Source organism: Physella acuta, unplaced genomic scaffold, assembly GCF_028476545.2.
Source record: "Physella acuta isolate Inbredline_101_S28 unplaced genomic scaffold, ASM2847654v3 ptg000355l, whole genome shotgun sequence".
NCBI lineage: Eukaryota > Metazoa > Mollusca > Gastropoda > Physidae > Physella > Physella acuta.
The window spans coordinates 145,766-170,000 of NW_026731874.1; the positions used below are offsets into that span (position 1 = coordinate 145,766).

The 24,235-nt window shown below is 43.1% G+C and overlaps 3 protein-coding genes and 1 non-coding gene across 6 annotated transcripts in view; 3 read left to right on the forward strand and 1 right to left on the reverse strand.

The window, feature by feature from the left end:
- LOC131941282 (atrial natriuretic peptide receptor 2) overlaps positions 1 to 9,110 on the forward strand; it is a 33,874-nt gene extending 24,764 nt beyond the window's left edge. The window contains exons 19-24 of the mRNA XM_059300455.1: positions 3,127 to 3,304; positions 4,463 to 4,603; positions 4,837 to 5,029; positions 6,214 to 6,371; positions 6,464 to 6,579; positions 7,749 to 9,110. Of these exons, the coding sequence (XP_059156438.1) occupies positions 3,127 to 3,304; positions 4,463 to 4,603; positions 4,837 to 5,029; positions 6,214 to 6,371; positions 6,464 to 6,579; positions 7,749 to 8,623 (1,661 nt within the window). The 3' untranslated portion in view covers positions 8,624 to 9,110. The remainder of the gene's footprint in view (positions 1 to 3,126; positions 3,305 to 4,462; positions 4,604 to 4,836; positions 5,030 to 6,213; positions 6,372 to 6,463; positions 6,580 to 7,748) is intronic.
- A 246-nt stretch (positions 9,111 to 9,356) lies between these two features.
- Positions 9,357 to 9,428, reverse strand: Trnah-gug (transfer RNA histidin (anticodon GUG)). The gene has a single exon. It is a non-coding gene; the product is annotated as a tRNA-His (tRNA).
- Positions 9,429 to 10,791: 1,363 nt separating this feature from the next.
- LOC131941265 (ras-like protein family member 11B) lies at positions 10,792 to 23,080 on the forward strand. Of its 2 annotated transcripts, none has more exons than XM_059300406.1 (6): positions 10,792 to 10,811; positions 13,218 to 13,384; positions 19,477 to 19,530; positions 20,011 to 20,096; positions 21,169 to 21,343; positions 21,448 to 23,080. In XM_059300406.1, the coding sequence occupies exons 2-6, from the start codon at positions 13,279 to 13,281 to the stop codon at positions 21,723 to 21,725; spliced, it is 699 nt and encodes a 232-aa protein (XP_059156389.1). In that variant the 5' UTR covers positions 10,792 to 10,811; positions 13,218 to 13,278; the 3' UTR covers positions 21,726 to 23,080. The 2 variants fall into 2 exon arrangements, with proteins under 2 accessions (XP_059156389.1, XP_059156388.1); XM_059300405.1 differs by lacking the exon at positions 10,792 to 10,811 and adding an exon at positions 11,733 to 12,012.
- Positions 23,081 to 24,093: 1,013 nt separating this feature from the next.
- The window catches only part of LOC131941279 (excitatory amino acid transporter 2), a 17,343-nt gene continuing 17,201 nt past the window's right edge, over positions 24,094 to 24,235 (forward strand). The window contains exon 1 of one of the 2 annotated variants that reach the window (XM_059300449.1): positions 24,094 to 24,235. This exon is cut by the window's right edge and continues 192 nt beyond it. The gene's annotated coding sequence lies outside the window, so the exon portion shown is untranslated. The other variant, XM_059300446.1, reaches the window with a different exon arrangement.

The window sequence follows — 24,235 nt, forward strand, 5'->3', positions numbered from 1 at the left end:
GGTGTGGCCATCTAGTCTTGTGGCTGTGGTGTGGCCATCTAGTCTTGTGGCTGTGGTGTGGCCATCTAGGTAGTCTTGTGGCTGTGGTGTGGCCATCTAGGTAGTCTTGTGGCTGTGGTGTGGCCATCTAGTCTTGTGGCTGTGGTGTGGCCATCTAATCTTGTGGCTATGGTGTGGCCATCTAGGTAGTCTTGTGGCTGTGGTGTGGCCATCTAGTCTTGTGGCTGTGGTGTGGCCATCTAGTCTTGTGGCTGTGGTGTGGCCATCTAGGTAGTCTTGTGGCTGTGGTGTGGCCATCTAGTCTTGTGGCTGTGGTGTGGCCATCTAGGTAGTCTTGTGGCTGTGGTGTGGCCATCTAGGTAGTCTTGTGGCTGTGGTGTGGCCATCTAGGTAGTCTTGTGGCTGTGGTGTGGCCATCTAGGTAGTCTTGTGGTTGTGGTGTGGCCATCTAGTCTTGTGACTGTGGTGTGGCCATCTAGGTAGTCTTGTGGCTATGGTGTGGCCATCTAGGTAGTCTTGTGGCTGTGGTGTGGCCATCTAGATAGTCTTGTGGCTGTGGTGTGGCCATCTAGATAGTCTTGTGGCTGTGGTGTGGCCATCTAGGTAGTCTTATGGCTGTGGTGTGGCCAACTAGTCCTGTGGCTGTGGTGTGGCCATCTAGTCTTGTGGCTGTGGTGTGGCCATCTAGATAGTCTTGTGGCTGTGGTGTGGCCATCTAGGTAGTCTTGTGGCTGTGGTGTGGCCATCTAGGTTGTCTTGTGGCTGTTGTGTGGCCATCTAGGTAGTCTTGTGGCTGTGGTGTGGCCATCTAGTCTTGTGGCTATGGTGTGGCCATCTAGATAGTCTTGTGGCTGTGGTGTGGCCATCTAGGTAGTCTTGTGGCTGTGGTGTGGCCTACTAGGTAGTCGTGTGGCTGTGGTGTGGCCATCTAGTCTTGTGGCTGTGGTGTGGCCATCTAGGTAGTCTTGTGGCTGTGGTGTGGCCATCTAGGTAGTCTTGTGGCTGTGGTGTGGCCATCTAGTCTTGTGGCTGTGGTGTGGCCATCTAGTCTTGTGGCTGTGGTGTGGCCATCTAGGTAGTCTTGTGGCTGTGGTGTGGCCATCTAGTCTTGTGGCTGTGGTGTGGCCATCTAGTCTTGTGGCTGTGGTGTGGCCATCTAGGTAGTCTTGTGGCTGTGGTGTGGCCATCTAGGTAGTCTTGTGGCTGTGGTGTGGCCATCTAGGTAGTCTTGTGGCTATGGTGTGGCCATCTAGTCTTGTGGCTGTGGTGTGGCCATCTAGTCTTGTGGCTATGGTGTGGCCATCTAGGTAGTCTTGTGGCTGTGGTGTGGCCATCTAGGTAGTCTTGTGGCTGTGGTGTGGCCATCTAGGTAGTCTTGTGGCTATGGTGTGGCCATCTAGGTAGTCTTGTGGCTGTGGTGTGGCCATCTAGGTAGTCTTGTGGCTGTGGTGTGGCCATCTAGTCTTGTGGCTGTGGTGTGGCCATCTAGTCTTGTGGCTGTGGTGTGGCCATCTAGGTAGTCTTGTGGCTGTGGTGTGGTCATCTAGGTAGTCTTGTGGCTGTGGTGTGGCCATCTAGATAGTCTTGTGGCTGCGGTGTGGCCATCTAGTCTTGTGGCTGTGGTGTGGCCATCTAGTCTTGTGGCTATGGTGTGGCCATCTAGTCTTGTGGCTGTGGTGTGGCCATCTAGGTAGTCTTGTGGCTGTGGTGTGGCCATCTAGTCTTGTGGCTGTGGTGTGGCCATCTAGATAGTCTTGTGGCTGTGGTGTGGCCATCTAGTCTTGTGGCTGTGGTGTGGCCATCTAGTCTTGTGGCTATGGTGTGGCCATCTAGGTAGTCTTGTGGCTGTGGTGTGGTCATCTAGTCTTGTGGCTGTGGTGTGGCCATCTAGGTAGTCTTGTGGCTGTGGTGTGGCCATCTAGTCTTGTGGCTGTGGTGTGGCCATCTAGATAGTCTTGTGGCTGTGGTGTGGCCATCTAGTCTTGTGGCTGTGGTGTGGCCATCTAGTCTTGTGGCTATGGTGTGGCCATCTAGGTAGTCTTGTGGCTGTGGTGTGGCCATCTAGGTAGTCTTGTGGCTGTGGTGTGGCCATCTAGTCTTGTGGCTGTGGTGTGGCCATCTAGTCTTGTGGCTGTGGTGTGGCCATCTAGGTAGTCTTGTGGCTGTGGTGTGGCCATCTAGGTAGTCTTGTGGCTGAGGTGTGGCCATCTAGGTAGTCTTGTGGCTGTGGTGTGGCCATCTAGATAGTCTTGTGGCTGTGGTGTGGCCATCTAGGTAGTCTTGTGGCTGTGGTGTGGCCATCTAGTCTTGTGGCTGTGGTGTGGCCATCTAGGTAGTCTTGTGGCTGTGGTGTGGCCATCTAAATAGTCTTATGGCTGTGGTGTGGCCATCTAGTCTTGTGGCTGTGGTGTGGCCATCTAGGTAGTCTTGTGGCTGTGGTGTGGCCATCTAGGTAGTCTTGTGGCTGTGGTGTGGCCATCTAGGTAGTCTTGTGGCTGTGGTGTGGCCATCTAGTCTTGTGGCTGTGGTGTGGCCATCTAGGTAGTCTTGTGGCTGTGGTGTGGCCATCTAGGTAGTCTTGTGGCTGTGGTGTGGCCATCTAGGTAGTCTTGTGGCTGAGTTGTGGCTATCTAGTCTTGTGGCTGTGGTGTGGCCATCTAGTCTTGTGGCTGTGGTGTGGCCATCTAGGTAGTCTTGTGGCTGTGGTGTGGCCATCTAGGTAGTCTTGTGGCTGTGGTGTGGCCATCTAGTCTTGTGGCTGTGGTGTGGCCATCTAGACTAGTGGCTGTGGTGGCCACCTAAGTAGACATGGACCTTCACGGTAGGATTGGGCCCCTAAATGTGTGTCCGGGTTCCCATTTAGTGTCTGAGATTCTTTGGTAAGGCAGGGGTCTTAGGAGCCCTCATGCCTTTGGTGACCACAGCAAGATTGGGGCCCACTTTGGTTTATAAACCAGGGCTACATAAGGCCCACCTCAAGTGGTTGACATGACTTCATCAACTGGTTGACATGATGTCACCAACTGGTTGACATGACGTCATCAACTGGTTGACATGACGTCATCAACTGGTTGACATGACGTCATCAACTGGTTGACATGACCAGGCTCCTGTTGGTTCACGCAGACATCATTGACAGAGTCAGAAGCCCACGTGACGTCCTGTTTCGACCAATGCTGGCGGGGGAAACCAAGCAGAACCCCGAGCTGTGTCAGCTGATCAGCGACTGTTGGGGCGAGGAGCCCGGCGATCGACCGTCCGTCGCCCGCGTTCTCAAAACTCTCAACCGGCTCAACCCGTCCAAGTAGGTTCTTGTTAATCCTCATCAGACACTAAACCGTTAATCCTTATCAGACACTAAACCGTTAATCCTCATCAGACACTAAACCGTTAATCCTCATCAGACACTAAACCGTTAATCCTCATCAGACACTAAACCGTTAATCCTCATCAGACACTAAACCGTTAATCCTCATCAGATACTAAACCGTTAATCCTCATCAGACACTAACCCGTTAATCCTCACCAGACACACTAAACCTTTAATCCTCATCAGACACTAAACCTTTAATCCTCATCAGACACTAAACCTTGAATCCTCGTCAGACACACTAAACCTTTAATCCTCATCAAACACTAAACCTTTAATCCTCATCAGACACTAAACCGTTAATCCTCGTCAGACACTAAACCGTTAATCCCCAACAAGACACACTAAACCCGTAAATCCTCCCCAGACATACTAAACCCTTTAATCCTCCCCAGACACACTAAACCCGTTAATCCCCACAAGACAAACTAAACCTTTAATCCCCCACAGACACACTAAACCCGTTAATCCTCCCCAGACACACTAAACCTTTAATTCTCATCAGACACACTAAACCTTTAATCCTCCCCAGACACACTAAACCCGTTAATCCTCCCCAGACACACTAAACCCGTTAATCCTCCCCAGACACACTAAACCTTTAATCCCCCACCAGACACACTAAACCCGTTAATCCTCCCCAGACACACTAAACCCGTTAATCCTCCCCAGACACACTAAACCCGTTAATCCTCCCCAGACACACTAAACCCGTTAATCCTCCCTAGACACACTAAACCCGTTAATCCTCCCCAGACACACTAAACCCGTTAATCCTCCCCAGACACACTAAACCCGTTAATCCTCCCCAGACACACTAAACCCGTTAATCCTCCCCAGACACACTAAACCCGTTAATCCTCCCCAGACACACTAAACCCGTTAATCCTCCCCAGACACACTAAACCCGTTAATCCTCTCCAGACACACTAAACCCGTTAATCCTCCCCAGACACACTAAACCCGTTAATCCTCCCCAGACACACTAAACCCGTTAATCCTCCCCAGACACACTAAACCCGTTAATCCTCTCCAGACACACTAAACCCGTTAATCCTCCCCAGACACACTAAACCCGTTAATCCTCCCCAGACACACGACTATGATAGACAACATGCTGGCCATGCTGGAGAAGTACGCGAACCACCTAGAAGAGCTGGTAGCTGAGAGAACCAGCGAGCTGGACGCCGAGAAGAGAAAAACGGAGAACCTGCTGTACCGCATGTTGCCTCAGTACGATCTGTTAGACGCTCCGTACTTGTGGGGATGATGTTGGTGTGGATGATGTTTGTGTGGATGTTTGTGTGGATGTTTGTCTGGATGTGTGTGTGGATGTGTGTGTTGATGATTTTTGTGTGGATGTTTATGTGGATGATGTTTGTGTGGATGATATTTAACCTGACCCCCCTGCGATGTTTAACCTGACCCCCTGTGATGTTTAACCTGACTCTCCCCCCCCCCTGCAGGACAGTGGCCGAGGACCTGAAGATGGGCAAGCCGGTCAAGGCCGAGCTGTTTGACCAGGTGACCATCTACTTCTCAGACATCGTCGGCTTCACCGGCATCTGCTCGCAGAGCACGCCCATCGAGGTGGTCAACCTGCTCAACAGCCTCTACACGCTCTTTGATGACATCATCACGCGCTATGACGTATACAAGGTACACGTGCTGATTTGTTTCAAGCTTTCACCAATCTTGTATTTTAAGGCGTGTGGTCTTGTTTTTGTTTTTTGTTTTTGTTTTTGTTTTTGTTTTTTGTTTTTTGTTTTTGTTTTTTGTTTTTTTCTTGTTTTTTGTTTTTGTTTTTGTTTTTTGTTTTTTGTTTTTGTTTTTGTTTTTGGTTTTTTGTTTTGGTTTTTTGTTTTTTGTTTTTTGTTTTTGTTTTTGTTTTTTGTTTTTTGCTTTTTTTTTGTTTTTTGTTTTTGTTTTTGTTTTTGGTTTTTTTTTTTTTTTTTTTTTTTTTTTTTTTTTTTTTTGTTTTGTTTTTTGTTTTTGTTTTTTGTTTTTGTTTTTGATTTTTGTTTTTTGTTTTTGCTTTTGTTTTTGTTTTTGTTTTTTGTTTTTGTTTTTTGTATTTGTTTTTATAAATCCGAGCTATTAAAATGGAAACAAAATCAACAATAGGGGTGCGAATTCGTCCACGTTACCACCCAGACGCCCCAGGGCGTGCTGTATGAAAGCCCAGACGCCCCAGGGCGTGCTGTATGAAGGCCCAGACGCACTACGATGGGGCGCCAATCCGTGCACAACGGCCGGGCTCCGGATGACGGCCCTGATTCAAGAGGACGACGCCACTAATGGCGTATTTTTAGACGCGTGTTTACCCTAGTTTATCTTCTGATTGGTTCGTGTAGACAGGAGCATATTTAATTCTTGGAAAAAACTGACGGAAATCAACTGTGACCAATGGTTATTTTTAGCTTGTTCGCTAGCCCCTCCCACATTTTGTTAGGCCATACATTTTTATGGACAAAGGGAAACAACCAAGAAAATATTTTTCGCAAAATAATCTTTGTTATCTTTGGAGACGAATGGTGTGTGTATGTCTGTGTATTGCTGTGTGTATTGCTGTGTGTATGTGTATGTGTGTGTATGTGTGTGTATGTGTGTGCAAGTGTGTGTGTGTATTGCTGTGTGTATGTGTGTGTATTGCTGTGTGTATGTGAGTGTATTGCTGTGTGTATGTGTGTGTATGTCTTGCTGTGTGTATGTGTGTGTATTGCTGTGTGCATGTGTGTGTATGTGTGTGTATTGCTGTGTGTATGTGTGTGTATTGCTGTGTGTATGTGTGGGTATTGCTGTGTGTACGTGTGTGTACTGATCTGTGTATGTGTTCGTGTCAGGTGGAGACTATCGGTGACGCCTACATGTTGGCCAGTGGGCTGCCAGAGAGGAACGGCGCACGTCACATCCGGGAGATCGCCAACACCGCACTCGATATTCTGGCATCGATAGAAACCTTCCGCATTCCGCATCTACCGGAACGGAAGTTAAAGATCAGGTAGGTCAAGGTGTGGAGTGTGTAAAGGCCAAGGTTGTTTGTTGACCAGTTTTTGATCACGTGACCTGACCAATTGTTTTCTAACTGCTCAGGATCGGCCTTCACACCGGGCCTGTGGTGGCGGGGGTGGTGGGGCTGGCCATGCCCCGCTACTGTCTCTTTGGTGACGCGGTCAACACGGCCTCCAGGATGGAATCCACTGGCGTCCGTAAGTAGATGACGTCATAGACGTCTGCTGAGTCAGCACTCAAAAGGCAACATAGTACATCTGGTTCTATATTGTATGGTTAGACCTGCTACCATCTCTCCATCTTTAAGATCAACTACCATCTCCCCATATTTAAGACCAACTACCATCTCCCCAAATACCATCTCCCCAAATACCATCTCCCCAACTACCATCTCCCCATCTTTAAGATCAACTACCATCTCCCCAACTACAATCAACTACCATCTCCCCATATTTAAGACCAACTACCATCTCCCCAACTACCATCACCCCAACTACCATCTCCCCAAATACCATCTCCCCAAATACCATCTCCCCAAATACCATCTCCCCAAATACCATCTCCCCAAATACCATCTCCCCAACTACCATCTCCCCAAATACCATCTCCCCAGCTACCATCTCCCCAGCTACCATCTCCCCATATTTAACACCAACTACCATCTCCCCATATTTAAGACCAACTACCATCTCCCCATATTTAAGACCAACTACCATCTCCCCATATTTAAGACCAACTACCATCTCCCCATATTTAAGATCAACTACCATCTCCCCATATTTTAGATCAACTACCATCTTCCCAACTACCATCTCCCCAACTACCATCTCCCCAACTACCATCAACTACCATCTCCCCAACTACCATCTCCCCAACTACCATCAACTACCATCTCCCCAACTACCATCTCCCCAACTACCATCAACTACCATCTCCCCAACTACCATCTCCCCAACTACCATCAACTACCATCTCCCCAACTACCATCTCCCCAACTACCATCTCCCCAACTACCATCAACTACCATCTCCCCAACTACCATCTCCCCAACTACCATCTCCCCAACTACCATCAACTACCATCTCCCCAACTACCATCTCCCCAACTACCATCTCCCCAACTACCATCTCCCCAACTACCATATCCCCAACTACCATCTCCCCAACTACCATCTCCCCAACTACCATCTCCCCAACTACCATCTCCCCAACTACCATCAACTACCATCTCCCCAACTACCATCAATTACCATCTCCCCATATTTAAGATCAACTACCATCTCCCCATATTTAAGACCAACTACCATCTCCCCATATTTAAGACCAACTACCATCTCCCCAACTACCATCAACTACCATCTCCCCAGCTCTACGCATCCACCTAAGTTCTTCAGCTCGGGACAGCCTCCTGGTGTTTGCTGGATACCATCTTGAGTACCGTGGAGAAATCGAGGTCAAGGGTAAAGGTAAAATGCAAACGTATTTCCTGACGGGTCGTGATGACCTTCAGCGTCCCCTACCCACCAGCCCAGAGAACTTGCGCAAGTCCTCGTCAGCCTTGGTGGACAAAATTCCAGAGGACAGTCTGCTGGTCAGCTCAGAGTTGCTGGCGCCTAAACACACAGAGGTCACGTGTGGGGGTCAGGACCCGGTGACCCATTTCTACCTGCAGGAAGACGTGACCCCTGACCTGTCGACTGCAGACCTGACTGACGGGACGTGTTGCAGTCTCAACTGTGGGGTCAAGACTAAGAGGTCAGAGGTCAGCGGTCAGGGGTCGTCAGCCGGTAGAAGGTCGTGCATGAAGTCCCGCCCCGCGAGGCGCCTGTCCGTCGAGTTCCAGCTGGATGACCCCAACCCCCTGGCCCATCTATTCCGCCCTGACGACCCCAACAACGCCGCCTGTGTCGCCGTCTGCACGCCGCGCGCGCTCGAGATCACAGCCAACATCTTCCAGCCCAACCGGAGCAGCCACAAACCCCTGGAGGACAAGCTCAGCCTGGGCAGGAAGGCCACGCCTCGACAGGCCAGGTCCAGTAGGGACGGACCGAGGCAGCCCAAGAGAGAAAACACCGAACACAGAAACTCGCCAAGCCATGATTCGCCAAAGTCAGGCCATGATTCGCCAAAGTCAGAGCTAAATTCGCCAAAGTCAGAGCTAAATTCGCCAAAGCCAGGAGAGGAATCGCCAAAGTCAGTTCATGATTCGAGGGACTTGAAAACTCTAGAAACAATTTTATAACCAAACTATTCAATCATTTCTCAAAGTCGAACCAAATACCTCCTCAATTTGAACATATATTCACAATATTATTTACAAGCTTTTATTTAGTTCTCAATGTATGTTTGTGGGTTTGTGGATAATCTTGTAACTCAGTTTGACCCACTTCTAATGGAGCGATTTCATTCAAAGTTCCTGATGCCTTGCACTTCGGTGACAAGTCTATATGTTGCTTAATTTAATTAGATGTTAATTAATCATTAAAAATTAATTAAACGGTTTCGAAACTAAGGGGAGATAACAAAATTAAATCACTCGATAGATTACTATATTTAATAAAATACTTAAAAAAAACTTTTAAAAAAACCACGTTTTTCTTGTGGACTAAAAAGTAGAAAATAAATTTTTCTTTTGTGCTTCCTCGAGCTGTGCATGTTCTTGTGATGACTGACAAAAAACGTGGGTACGTTCACCATCAAATTTCCCGACCCATCTGCCCGACCCACGTTTTTTGTCAGTCATCACAAGAACCTGCACAGCTCGAGGAAGCACAAAAGAAAAATTTATTTTCTACTTTTTAGTCCACAAGAAAAACGTGGTTTTTAAAAAAGTTTTTTATATAGTTTATTTTCTACTTTATCTAATGACTTGATTAAGTATGACTTGACTAAGTGTTTATAAATACACGGACTAAAAATCTTGAGCGACAGATACGCTTTAAACAGAGAAAGGGCGTAATTTAATTAAGCCTACATGCCGTGACCAGGATTCGAACCTGGGTTGTCGCGGCCACAACGCGAAGTACTAACCACTATACGATCACGGCCAGCGCGCTCACATCGATTGGGGCCGAAGTAACTGTGTCAATAGGCCTCCAGTCTTGTCGGTATGTTTAGAAATCATGTCCTCGATTTTATGGTCCTTGGGGCGTAATTTAATTAAGCTAATTTAGGTCTCTAATTGCTAGTTTTTATGATTGCATCTGAAATTGTTAGGCGAAAATAGCCTGCATTCCAAATTTCAGATCTCTAGAGCAATCAGAAGTGGGCTAATTTTCGATGTCAATTTTAACAACAAACATCCAAACAAACAAACAAATAAACGCGAAGCCGAGTTAAGCAAAACGTGTTAAAAACAGAAGGGGAGATAACTAGCTAGACGCGATCACCCTAACAGTCTGGTGAGCTGTGGTTCACAAGAATGTTTACAATCGTCTGTCGATCTAGAAAATGCAACTATTAACAAAAATAAAATAAAAATTAAGTGATCTGAAACTATGAGAGAGAGAGAGAGAGAGAGAGAGAGAGAGAGAGAGAGAGAGAGAGAGGGGGGGGGGGGGATAACAAGACTGAGAACTATCCTTCGCTAGATCAACTTGCTGTGGTATGTAAATTGTGGTCACCAACGGCTGCATTCACGGGGCAGACACTTGCCTTTCAGATATCGCGAGCTACAGATGGTGTTTTAAGGCAAATATTTTTAGTCATGTCAACTTCAAAATTAGTAATCACTAAAAATATTTAAAAAATAAAACATATAAAAAACTTTATAGCAACAAGCTTTTCAATGCACTAAAAATAATAAATTAAAACTAATGTAGTTTGGTCACTCATGCGATCTTTCACATATTTTAGCGACAAAAGCTTTTATTAAAGAAAATAAATTAGTTTTTTTTCTTATTTTCAGTGTATTTAAAAACTTATTGCCATAAAGTTTTTTTTTTTAAATTAAAAAAAAATTATTTCCAACTTTCATTTATACTTGTGTTGTCTCAAATCAACTTATGGCAAATACTTTTTTGATGGAATGTAAAATTAAAAACTAATTTGATGACTTGTGTCTTTCATCCATCGTGTGTTATAGTTGTCAGTTGTTATATAATTTGTTGTATCATTTGTTGTATCATTTGTTATATCATTTGTTGTATTGCAGCTGTAAGTGGGTCATGTGACCTTTTGGTCATTAGATGAGGGGCTAGTAGACTTCCGGGATAGCCGTATGTCACATTGACATCAGTGAATGTCAGCTGAAATAAAACCAGCCAAATATTTCTACAGATCCATTTCTATTCAAATGTCAAGGTCACCTCTTACATTGAACACGTGGTCTCTCGTCTTAGCTCCACCCCCTCCCCCCTTTCTACGTCGACTGCCAGCACTCGCAGAGTTGAACGAATTCTCGCGGCGGCCACGTCACGCAGGCAGGCGACGTGAGTACTGTTGGTCTGTCGGTCTGTCGGTCTGTCGGTCTGTTGGTCTGTCGGTCTGTTGGTCTGTTGGTCTGTTGGTCTGTTGGTCTGTCGGTCTGTCGGTCTGTTGGTCTGTTTGTTATTTGGTTTGTGTTTTATTTGGTTTGTGTTTTATTTGGTTTGTGTTTTATTTGGTTTGTGTTTTATTTGGTTTGTGTTTTATTTGGTTTGTGTTTTATTTGGTTTGTGTTTTATTTGGTTTGTGTTTTATTTGGTTTGTGTTTTATTTGGTTTGTGTTTTATTTGGTTTGTGTTTTATTTGGTTTGTGTTTTATTTGGTTTGTGTTTTATTTGGTTTGTGTTTTATTGTGTTTGTGTTTTATTTGGTTTGTGTTTTATTTGGTTTGTGTTTTATTTGGTTTGTGTTTTATTTGGTTTGTGTTTTATTTGGTCTGTGTTTTATTTGGTCTGTGTTTTATTTGGTTTGTTTTAGCAGTTTGTTAGCTTGATTGTTGGTCCATGGTGAGTGTGGACTATGACCACTGGTGGATGGACTAGGACCACTGACACGATGTGTATTGCGGGCCACATCTCATTACCATGTGTTGTGACGGTTTGTAGGTTAGATTAGAGTTGGTTAGAATAGTTTCGAACTTTGGGAAGAGTGCGGGTGTGAGTTGAGTTAACCCCGGGGTGTTTGTGTGTTGTTATCCCAAGGTCGAATGCCGGTATAAAAGCTAGAGTGAGCGATTGTTTGGCGGCTTTCTGGTAGCGACTAGCTTAGGGGAAGTAACGTTGATTTGTGATTAAAGTTGATTGGAATAAAATTACTGGAACTGTGTAGCATTTGAGGAGTCGAATAAAATTACTGGAACTGTGTAGCATTTGAGGAGTCGAATAAAATTACTGGAACTGTGTAGCATTTGAGGAGTCGAATAAAATTACTGGAACTGTGTAGCATTTGAGGAGTCGAATAAAATTACTGGAACTGTGTAGCATTTGAGGAGTCGAATAAAATTACTGGAACTGTGTAGCATTTGAGGAGTCGAATAAAATTACTGGAACTGTGTAGCATTTGAGGAGTCGAATAAAATTACTGGAACTGTGTAGCATTTGAGGAGTCGAATAAAATTACTGGAACTGTGTAGCATTTGAGGAGTCGAATAAAATTACTGGAACTGTGTAGCATTTGAGGAGTCGAATAAAAGTCGACCTCTATCAGGTAACTCGCATGATAGTGTGCTAAGATGTGCCACAGGTGTGTTCTCCAAGTGTGTTAAATGTGTGTTGCAAGTGTGTTAGCGGAGTAAACTACAGGTGTCTCTTCGAGGTATCCAACAGGTGGGGGTATTACAGGTGTGTATTACAGGTGTGTATTATAGGTGTGAATGGTGTCACGTGTATGTTGAACCGGTGGAAAAAAACATGGTAAAAAAAACAAAAAAATGTAATCACAAACTATTATATAATTTATGCGCTAAAACTAGAAAATAAATGATTTTCTTCGAATATGTAAATATATAATAATGCACCACTATTTAAATAATTATGGTACATTTTAAATTTATATTTTAATGGATAATTTTACCAATTTTTAGGAAGAGACCCACCCACTACTATTTGAATAACTATAAAGAAAAGTGTGGGTCTCTTCCTAAACATTATCCACTACTATTTAAATAACTATAAAGAAAAGCGTGGTTCACTTTAGTATCTATTAGATACCTTTTACTAATATTTAGGAAGAGACCCACGCTTTTCTTTATAGTAATTTAAATAGTAGTGTATAATTTATTTTCTCCTTTTTAGTGTATTATTACATAAATTTAGAAACTTTAGTTAATTCGTAAAAAAAATAATAAATAAGCATCCAGTGAAGTCAAAATTTATGTGACATGGTATTTTCATCGGGTTTTGACCGAAGCACCAAGTTTCAAAGAAAATAGTCCGTTAGAAGTGGTCAAAATATTGTTCGCCACTTTCGTTACATGATGACGAAGACAAAAAAAAAAAAAAAAGCACTAGGCATCAAGTTGAATAAAAGCTTGTAAACATAAAAATTATTCAAAAAAGATTTACACAAAATGTCAATTAAAAAATATCAGGAAAAAAACTTCAGAAAAAAAAGCATAACAAATTTTTAAAATTCTTAAAAAACTAATCACAGACTATTCAAGACAGTCTATTCAAGACAGCCTATTCAAGACAGTCTATCCAAGACATCCTATCTAAGAGAGAGTATTTAAGACAGCCAAGACTATCCAAAAAGACAGACTATCCAAGACAGACTATCCAAAAAGACAGACTATCCAAGACAGACTATCCAAAAAGACAGACTATCCAAGACAGACTATCAAAGACATTGGGGCAACATATCACGTGTTTCCCGCAATGAGACGGGTCATACATGGTCATTACATTCGACAGGTCATAGGACATCAAGAGGACATCCAGGACATCTAGGGGACACCTAGAGGACATCGAGGACATGTTGTGGTGTGGCAGAGGACGGCTGAGGTCTGAAGGTGACAGCTCATTGTTTGACGAGGAATTCAAAATTTTGGTGCTCGGCGCTAGGGATGTCGGGAAAACTGGCAAGTAGTTGTACTTTCTTCTACTTTCCTGTCATCTTACCTCTCTACTTGCCCCTCCACTGCCTCTACTTGCCTCTCTAATTGCCTCTCTACTTGCCTATCTACTTGCATATCTCCTGCCTCTACTTGTCTCTCTACTTGCCTCTACTTGCCTATCTACTTGCCTCTACTTGCCTCTCTACTTGGCTCTACTTGCCTATCTACTTGCCTATCTCCTGCCTCTACTTGCCTCTCTTACTCGCTTCTCTACTTGCCTCTCTATTTGCCTCTCTACTTGCCTCTCTACTTGCCTCTCTACTTGCCTCTCTTACTCGCCTCTCTACTTGCCTCTCTACTTGCCTCTCTACTTGCCTATCTCCTGCCTCTACTTGCCTCTCTACTTGCCTCTCTACTTGCCTATCTCCTGCCTCTACTTGCCTCTCTACTTGGCTCTACTTGCCTATCTACTTGCCTCTACTTGCCTCTCTACTTGGCTCTACTTGCCTATCTACTTGCCTATCTCCTGCCTCTACTTGAATCTCTACTTGCCTCTCTACTTGCCTCTCTATTTGCCTCTCTACTTGCCTCTCTATTTGCCTCTCTACTTGCCTCTCTACTTGCCTCTCTACTTGCCTCTACTTGCCTCTCTACTTGCCTCTCTACTTGCCTCTCTACTTGCCTCTCTACTTGCCTCTCTACTTGCCTCTCTACTTGCCTCTCTACTCGCCTCTCTACTTGGCTCTACTTGCCTCTACTTGCCTCTCTACTTGCCTCTACTTGCCTCTCTACTTGCCTCTCTACTTGCCTCTCTACTTGCCTCTACTTGCCTCTCTACTTGCCTCTCTACTTGCCTCTCTACTTGCCTCTACTTGCCTCTCTACTTGCCTCTCTACTTGCCTCTCTACTTGCCTCTCTACTTGCCTCTCTACTTGCCTCTCTACTTGCCTCTCTACTTGCCTCTCTACTTGCCTCTCTTACTCGCCTCTCTACTTGCCTCTCTACTTGCCTCTCTTACTCGCTTCTCTACTTGCCTCTACTTGCCTCTCTACTTGGCTCTACTTGCCTATCTACTTGCCTATCTCCTGCCTCTACTTGCCTCTCTAATTGCCTCTACTTGCCTCTCTACTTGCCTCTCTACTTGCCTCTCTACTTGCCTCTCTACTTGCCTCTCTACTTGCCTCTCTACTTGCCTCTACTTGCCTCTCTACTTGCCTCTACTTGCCTCTCTACTTGCCTCTCTACTTGCCTCTACTTGCCTCTCTACTTGCCTCTCTACTTGCCTCTCTACTTGCCTCTCTACTTGCCTCTCTACTTGCCTCTCTACTTGCCTCTCTACTTGCCTCTCTACTTGCCTCTACTTGCCTCTCTACTTGCCTCTCTACTTGCCTCTCTACTTGCCTCTCTACTTGCCTCTCTACTTGCCTCTCTACTTGCCTCTCTACTCGCCTCTCTACTTGGCTCTACTTGCCTCTACTTGCCTCTCTACTTGCCTCTACTTGCCTCTCTACTTGCCTCTCTACTTGCCTCTCTACTTGCCTCTACTTGCCTCTCTACTTGCCTCTCTACTTGCCTCTCTACTTGCCTCTACTTGCCTCTCTACTTGCCTCTCTACTTGCCTCTCTACTTGCCTCTCTACTTGCCTCTCTACTTGCCTCTCTACTTGCCTCTCTACTTGCCTCTCTACTTGCCTCTCTTACTCGCCTCTCTACTTGCCTCTCTACTTGCCTCTCTTACTCGCTTCTCTACTTGCCTCTACTTGCCTCTCTACTTGGCTCTACTTGCCTATCTACTTGCCTATCTCCTGCCTCTACTTGCCTCTCTAATTGCCTCTACTTGCCTCTCTACTTGCCTCTCTACTTGCCTCTCTACTTGCCTCTCTACTTGCCTCTCTACTTGCCTCTCTACTTGCCTCTCTACTTGCCTCTCTACTTGCCTCTCTACTTGCCTCTCTACTTGCTTGTGTATTTGCAACCATTGGGAGGGGCGGGGCTGACCTATTTCTACAGCAACCGACGGCTATAAATAATGTGCTATCGTCAAGCAGATTCCACTTTATCTCCAGGTGTCTGCAGGTGTCTGCAGGTGTCTGCAGGTGTCTGTGTGTTAGTCAACAACGTTTGTGCGTCTGTACCTGGGTCAAGTGGGGGTTAAGTGAGGGGGATCAGTGTGGTGTGCGGGTGGTTTGTGGTGAGTGTTGTGTGTGGAGGGGTGTGTAGTGTGTGTAGTAAGTGAACGGGGTGTGTGGTGGTGTGGGTAAGTTCGGGAGGTATGTCTTGAGACACATTTGCAGCTTCCTCCCCCCCCTCCCCAGCATGTCACATATATAAAATGTACGTGTCAGTACGCAAGGGGGGGGGGGGGGGGAAGCAGGGGAGGCCATGTTCAGCAATGTGGCGCCTTTTTTTGGAAACTTTTTAAAACTTAAAGTTTTAGACAATGATATTTGTTAAAATAAGATTTTGGTCGGCACATCTATGTAAATCACAAGATTTCTTTTCATGCTAACAAATGACCGCGAGTGAAATTCTCCTTATTTGAGCTACATAACGAAAAAAAACTTTTGCCGAACGACCCCCTTTATCTTTATATTTTGTGTGGTCTTAGAAGAACGCCAAGGGATGTTAGAAAAAACTCGCCATATCCGGAAAAAATCTGTTAAGTGGTCAAAACTGCCCTGTCGTATTTCCTTATATAACCTTTGTAATTTATGTAAAAAAAAAACACCAGTTTAATTTCAATACAAATTTTAGGGTACTTGACCACTGTACATCTGGCTAATTTTTTGCACGCAACTCTGTAGATGACTATGGCGTATGGGAAAACTGTTGGTCAGACTATAAGCCCTCGATGAGGGCTACAAAATGACCTCCAGTGAAATTCTCCTTATATGAGCTATATATTTTTAAAAAATGCCGAACGATCCCCCTGATATTTTGTGAGGCCGTAGACCGACTAAGGAGGGTAACAAAAAAAACCAACCTTTTTTTCCTTCGTAAAACCCCTTAGGGCCGTTATATTTGTCCAGATGCAGTACATTCTTATATAAAAATTTCAAAAGAAATATCGAATGACTTAAAATAATTGTAGAATCTCGCGTGTCAATAAATACGCAGTAAATATAAATAAAGAAACGTATAGGCCTAGTAAAGTAGGAAGGCACCAGAGGGCAACAGTAGCATTCTGACTTTCATCTTCACAATAGGTAAAATCTTCCAGTTTATTATTGTGTTTTGTAAGGTTTTTGGTCTAAAGTATGAAGTTTTTAAACAAGACTGCTGTAATAATTTTAGTGAAAATTTTAGCCTACTCGGTCTGCAGTTAATGCAGAAGCTTAAAAATCAAATTTAGTGCGAAGGTTATTGGAAAAAAAGTTACAGAAAAATGTGTATTTGCTTAGAATTTGTTGATACTTTTATGTTTTCAGACATTGCAAAGCAACATGCGATTAATAAACTGTAGTGTAAACATTTTAGAGATGTGCGTAGGTTGTATTTGCAAGGTAATATTAATAACACCCGTAAAAATATTTTGTCTGAAGCATGTAGGCTTTAATCTAATATATAAAGCTCAATTCTGTATGTAAAAATAAGTTTGTTTGTTTGTCGTTCACATACTTCAATGGATTTAAGTGTTAGATAATTAAAGTCCTTATGGTCTAAATTTATGAGTTAAAAAATTAATATTGAAAGTTTTGGGAAATAATTTTCATTTATCAAACTGAAAGTAATAATTTTCGGCATGTTCATTAAACACAAGTTTTAAAAAAATATCATCTTTTACAAAAATTCTAATTATGTCTTTATTTAGTCCTATAGCACTTACTTCCCTTTGATAAATTAGGAAAACACAATTACTTCCCTTTATAAAACCATTGCATTAGTGGAAAAGAATTTACTTTTTATTACTTTGTTTTGGTGTTGGGAAAAAAAAGAATTACATAATTAGCGGGGATTGATCAAGTGCAAATGTTGTAGGTATTTTACGGATAACCTTGGAGTATTATAATTGTTCATTAAATTGAAACAGGCGCGTTCGTTTAAGTGAGTGCAAAAGACTATGAATAAGTTGGGGTACTATAGTCGTTCATTAAGCTAAAACAGGTGATTCCGCCCCGGGCGTTTATGTTCGCGTTATTGTTTTCTTTGTGTTTAGGTGGGTTTGCGTTAGTGGTTGCGTTTTGATTTGGTTCGTTTTTGTTCTTTCTTTTTTCGTTTTTGTTTGTGTTTTTTCTTTGGGTTTGTATTTGTGTTTTTGGTTGGTTTTGCGTTTGGATTTGGTTTGTTTTCGTTTGCTTTTTCGTTGTTTTTTTTGTGTTGGTATTGGTGTTTGTGGTTGTGGTTGGGTTTGTTGTTAGGTTTTTGTTTTTGTTTGCTTTTTTGTTTGTTTTTTCTTTGTGTTTGTATTGGTGTTTGTGGTTGTGGTTGGGTTTGTTGTTAGGTTTTTGTTTTCGTTTGTATTTGTAATTGTGTTAGCGTTATGTTTGCGTTTTGTTGTTTTGGTTTTGGTTGGTTGTGGTTTGGGTGGGCAATGCCGGGTTTATGATGATTACTAAACACACAGGTAATGGTCTTTAACAGAAAGGTTTTTCACAGAAGCCAGAGCAGGGCCTGGCCGGGACGGCTAGTTCCATTATACAATAAAATTAAGTGGAATGTTAAAAAAAAATCACTAACTAATTAATCATTCAAATCTCAAATGCTTTTTTTTAAAAAAACCTAAGCAAAGCTAGGCAGTATGCCTAGTACATCTATAGATTTGACTTAGTGGAAGAAAAGCCATAAATAAAGTGGATTCTTTAAAAATAGTTACGCTATGTCGGGAACACTCTAAAGAAAACACAAGGAAATTTAAAAGATACATAGTGAAAGACCGTGACGTCACATGGAACATATAGGAAGTTTTCAAAACGAAACGAAATAAGTACAGTTCTAAAGACGGAATAGTACACAATAAAATAACGTCATTAACATAGATTTGAAAAGCCATTGCCGAAAAAATACACAATAATAATGTGTTACTTGATATAAAAAACACATAACGGCCTAATTTATTTGTCTAAAAGTGGTCTTCATACAGAGTTTCTTTCAGGCATCATTAGGGTAGGGGGCTTCACCCTCCTTCCCCCGACGCCGAAGAAAGTCTACCCACCGCCACACCCGAACGAAATACAATTGAAATTCGCCTACCACCCAATTTATTTTTCCAAGTGCCCCCCCTTGACAAAACGGGTATAGAATATAGAAGTAGGCTCTACCTTTAGTCTGAATGATCCGGAGGTTGGAGGGGGGGGGGGGGGGGGGCACGTGAAATTTTTGTGGGGGGGGGGGGTGGAATTGTGGATTAAATTTTGATATTTATATAACATATAAAAAACCCATCCACTCAAACATCACTACTGACACAATGTCACATGTCACACGTCACTGCTGACACAATGTCACATTTCACTGCTGACACAATGTCACATGTCACTGCTGACACAATGTCACATGTCACTACTGACACAATGTCACATGTCACTACTGACACAATGTCACATTTCACTACTGACACAATGTCACATGTCACTACTGACACAATGTCACATGTCACTACTGACACAATGTCACATGTCACTGCTGACACAATGTCACATGTCACTACTGACACAATGTCACATGTCACTACTGACACAATGTCACATTTCACTGCTGACACAATGTCACATGTCACTACTGACACAATGTCACATGTCACTACTGACACAATGTCACATGTCACTGCTGACACAATGTCACATGTCACTACTGACACAATGTCACATGTCACATGTCACTGCTGACACAATGTCACATGTCACTACTGACACAATGTCACATGTCACTACTGACACAATGTCACATTTCACTGCTGACACAATGTCACATGTCACTACTGACACAATGTCACATGTCACTACTGACACAATGTCACATGTCACTGCTGACACAATGTCACATGTCACTACTGACACAATGTCACATGTCACATGTCACTGCTGACACAATGTCACATGTCACTACTGACACAATGTCACATGTCACTACTGACACAATGTCACATGTCACTACTGACACAATGTCATCTGCCTGCAGCCATCTGTCAGGTCTACGTTGCAGGGCGGGAGACGGGGAACAAGCTGGTTAAACGTGAGTCGTCAGTCATGTCACACGTCAGTCATGTCACACGTCAGTCATGTCACACGTCAGTCATGTCACACGTCAGTCATGTCACACGTCAGTCATGTCACACGTCAGTCATGTCACACGTCAGTCATGTCACATCTCAGTCATGTCACACGTCAGTCATGTCACACGTCAGTCATACATCTCTAAATGTCATCAGGGTGTCACCTATTTAATTCGTCACCTTTATGTCATCTTTATGTCACCTTTATGTCACCTTTATGCCACCTTTATGTCAACTTTATGTCACCTTTATGTCACCTTTATGTCACCTTTATGTCACCTTTATGTCACCTTTATGTCACCTTTATGCCACCTTTATGTCACCTTTATGTCACCTTTATGTCACCTTTATGTCACCTTTATGTCACCTTTATGTCACCTTTATGTCACCTTTATGTCACCTTTATGTCGCCTTTATGTCACCTTTATGTCACCTTCCAGACCAGAAATCTGAATTATCTACCTGGGATACGGTGGACGGAGTCGCCTGCTGCCTGCGGCTTTATGAGCTGAGATTGCCGTCACAGGTGACACAATGTGACAATTTGTGACAGATGACATATTTGTGACAATTTGTGACAGATGACACATTTGTGACAATTTGTGACAGATGACACATTTGTGACAATTTGTGACAGATGACATATTTGTGACAATTTGTGACAGATGACACATTTGTGACAATTTGTGACAGATGACACATTTGTGACAATTTGTGACAGATGGTGAACGATGACACATTTGTGACAAATGGTGACCGATGACACATTTGTGACAAATGGTGACCGATGATACATTTGTGACAAATGGTGACCGATGATACATTTGTGACAATTTGTGACAGATGACACATTTGTGACAATTTGTGACAGATGACATATTTGTGACAATTTGTGACAGATGACACATTTGTGACAATTTTTGACAGATGACACATTTGTGACAGATGACACATTTGTGACAATTTGTGACAGATGGTGAACGATGACACATTTGTGACAAATGGTGACCGATGATACATTTGTGACAAATGGTGACCGATGATACATTTGTGACAAATGGTGACCGATGATACATTTGTGACAATTTGTGACAGATGACACATTTGTGACAATTTGTGACAGATGACATATTTGTGACATATTGTGACAGATGGTGAACGATGACACATTTGTGACAAATGGTGACCGATGATGCATTTGTGACAAATGGTGACCGATGATACATTTGTGACAATTTGTGACAGATGATATATTTGTGACTGATTTAATACAGGTAACACTGTTGCCGACGTTTATGTGTCGTCGAAACGATGGGTAAACCTGAGCACATCTTGAAGCTGTGTGTTAGATTTAATCAAACTATATATATATATATATATATATATATATATATATATATATATATATATATATATATATATATATATATATATATATATATATATATATATATATATATATATATATATATATATATATATATATATATATATATATATATATATATATATATATATATATATAATACAATACTTTTTTTTTAACACTGATTGAAGTTTAATCCGACTTAAACCTCTTAATCCGCCCCTGCTCACAGGTGAGCCCGCAGGTTGAGTGCGATGACCCAATCATCAGGTCCCTGATACAGCGGGCTGATGGTGTTCTGATGGTCTACGCCATCTCCAGCCCGCCCAGCTTCACAGCTACAGCCGGCTACCACCAGCTGCTGCTGGAGGTCAGAGGTCAAGTGGAGACACCGCTGGTCTTATTAGGCGAGTCAAATGTCCACTTTATTCATTCAACTTGAAATGTCCACTTTAATCATTCAACTTGAAATGTCCACTTTAATCAATCAACTTGAAATGTCCAATTGCAGCCAACAAAATGGACTGCACGCATGAGGTGACTGGGGTCAAAGGTCGTGAAACAGCATTTGACCTTGGAGCCTCGTTCTACGAAACGTCAGCACGAGCTGAGCCAGAGCGCGTACAGCTTGTGTTTCATGACGTCATCAGGCAGGTGCGCTCAGTCCGTGAGCACGCACGTCAGCATCCATGCACGCTCGTGCGAGGTCTGATCCAAAGACTCAGCCTCAAGGCCAGGCGATCCAAATCTAGGTCAAGGCTTAAGTTGACTGACCAAGGTCAAGGATGACTCCGTCAGCTGTGTACATGTGTACAGTTTTAGTGTGTGTGTGTTGACGTGTGTAGTGTGCATGTGTGCATGTGTGCACACATTTAGAGTGTGGGGGGGGGGGGGAGAATTAATGGGCGACCACCCCGGGCGCAGGCCCTTGGGTGGGCACCAAAACGGGTAGAAGAAGTACTAAATGTTAAAGTTTCTAATTACAATCAAAGTAGAGAAAGTAAAGGCTATAAGGCTTGCTTTACATAGAGAAAGTAAAGGCTCTAAGGCTGGCTTTACATAGAGAAAGTAAAGGCTATAAGGCTTGCTTTACATAGAGAAAGTAAAGGCTATAAGGCTTGCTTTACATAGAGAAAGTAAAGGCTCTAAGGCTGGCTTGTGATTTGATTGGGTTCTATCTGATTGTGTAACGGGAAAATAAGTACAATTAAAAATACAAGATGGACGGGGAGGGTTTTCCCCCCATCAAAAATAGGAAGGATTTACACCGGATTTATACCTAGATAAATCTTGAACACTGCCAATAGAACCAACTGGATTTCACTGGCCACTGGTCACTAGTCACTGGCCAAATTTGTTTAAAACAAAATCACGCAACTAGTTGTAGTTGTGTTGAGTCATTTTGTTTAAAACTTCCCTGATTGCAATACAAATGGCCTGGATCCATTGTAGAAAACAGCAAGAAATATCACGGATTCTTCTGTGGCGATCTAATTTAGCCCAGGGTTCAGTGCCGGCCCCTCCAGGGTTCAGGTGGTTCAGGTGGGACGTGACGTCATCCAGACGTCGGATCTTTACAACCATCGGATTACATTTTTAGATTACATAGTAAGTGAATGTAATCATTAGTAACATTACAACTGACCATTGACACGACTGACCACTGACACGACTGACCACTGACACGACTGACCACTGACATAATTGACCACTGACACAACTGACACAACTTACACAACTGACCACATTACAGACTTTCTATTAATAGGTACATTATTTTGTCGCTAATGAGTTCTAAGAGTTTTTGATTGACCCAGATTTCCCATCAGAACCAGCACAGGTGCCAACAGTTAGCGAGAGAATGTTCTAGAGATTCTAGTGACACCACTAATTAGAGAATGTTCTAGAACTTTTAGTGACACCACTAATTAGAGAATGTTCTAGAGATTCTAGTGACACCACTAATTAGAGAATGTTCTAGAACTTTTAGTGACACCACTAATTAGAGAATATTGTAGAGCTTTTAGTGACACCACTAATTAGAGAATGTTCTAGAGATTTTAGTGACACCACTAATTAGAGAATGTTGTAGAGCTTTTAATGACAAGCTGGGAAATAGCCAAGTCATTTTAAAAATAGGGCGGACGTGGTGTGTGTGTGACGGGATGGGGGGGGGGGGGGGGTGGGAGGGGCAGTTTACCTGTGTTTTCTAGTACAGCGAGCTCATTAATTGCCTGCAGACACACACAGACACAAAATAATTGCCTGCAGACACACACAGACACAAAATAATTGCCTGCAGACACACAGGGTTGTTTTTTGTGTGTAGTGTGTGATGTGTTGTGTGTGGGATAGAATTCACCACACCACACAATTGGTTAACAGTGCGGGGCTTATAACACATCGGCTCTTGGAACTGTATACAGCTGTGTGTGTGTGGGGGGGGGGGGGGGTGTGTTTACGATAGAATGTGGAAATAGATATTGTCCAGCTAAAGGTACATATTATTAGACGGTATCTATATATATATATAATTCTCTTCTGGGAGACGCTAGAAAACAAGCTGTAAGCGCGCTCCCTACCACCCCACCCCTACATGGTCTGGTGAGCTGTGGTTCACGCTAAATGTTTACATTCGTAGAGCCGGCTTTAGTGACGGCTATTAGGCGCAGATAAGTTAGTTTGAAACGATTTTAAACCTAGGGGGGGGGTAACTAAGAGGAGGCTGCTTTCACGGGGGTGGGGGGTGTAGGGTAGGGGTTGGGGGAGGTAAGGGGGTTAGTATCGTTCTTAACGACATACTGATAGTGTTTTAAAGCAAATATTTTCAGTGGCAGCATTGGTATTGTCGAATTCACAAATTATGAATTACTGAAAAGTAGAAAATAAAACAACTAAAAAGCGGCATATGATATGCCGCGGGTCGGCTCGTTAAAATAATTTTTCTTGTGAGTATTTGAAAAACATATATAGACATAATTGTATAATACAAGTAAATTAGGGGACACACACACACACAAACATACACACACACACACAAGCATACACACATACACACACACAAACATACACACACACAAACATACACACACACAAACATACACACATACACACACACAAACATACACACACACAAACATACACACACAAAAACATACACACATACACACACAAACATACACACACAAAAACATACACACATATACACACACATACACACACAAACATACACACACACAAACATACACACACATACAAACACACACAAACACACACCTATGCCTACTTTAGCTGAAGAA

What these genes read in the sequence shown, in the direction of transcription:
- LOC131941265 (XM_059300406.1), top strand. Translation starts at nt 13,279, where the DNA reads ATGTTGTGGTGTGGCAGAGGACGGCTGAGGTCTGAAGGTGACAGCTCA. An exon ending in TAGGGATGTCGGGAAAACTG is followed by an intron (nt 13,385 to 19,476) that starts GCAAGTAGTTGT and finishes ATCTGCCTGCAG; the next exon opens with CCATCTGTCAGGTCTACGTT. An exon ending in AGCTGAGATTGCCGTCACAG is followed by an intron (nt 20,097 to 21,168) that starts GTGACACAATGT and finishes CCCTGCTCACAG; the next exon opens with GTGAGCCCGCAGGTTGAGTG.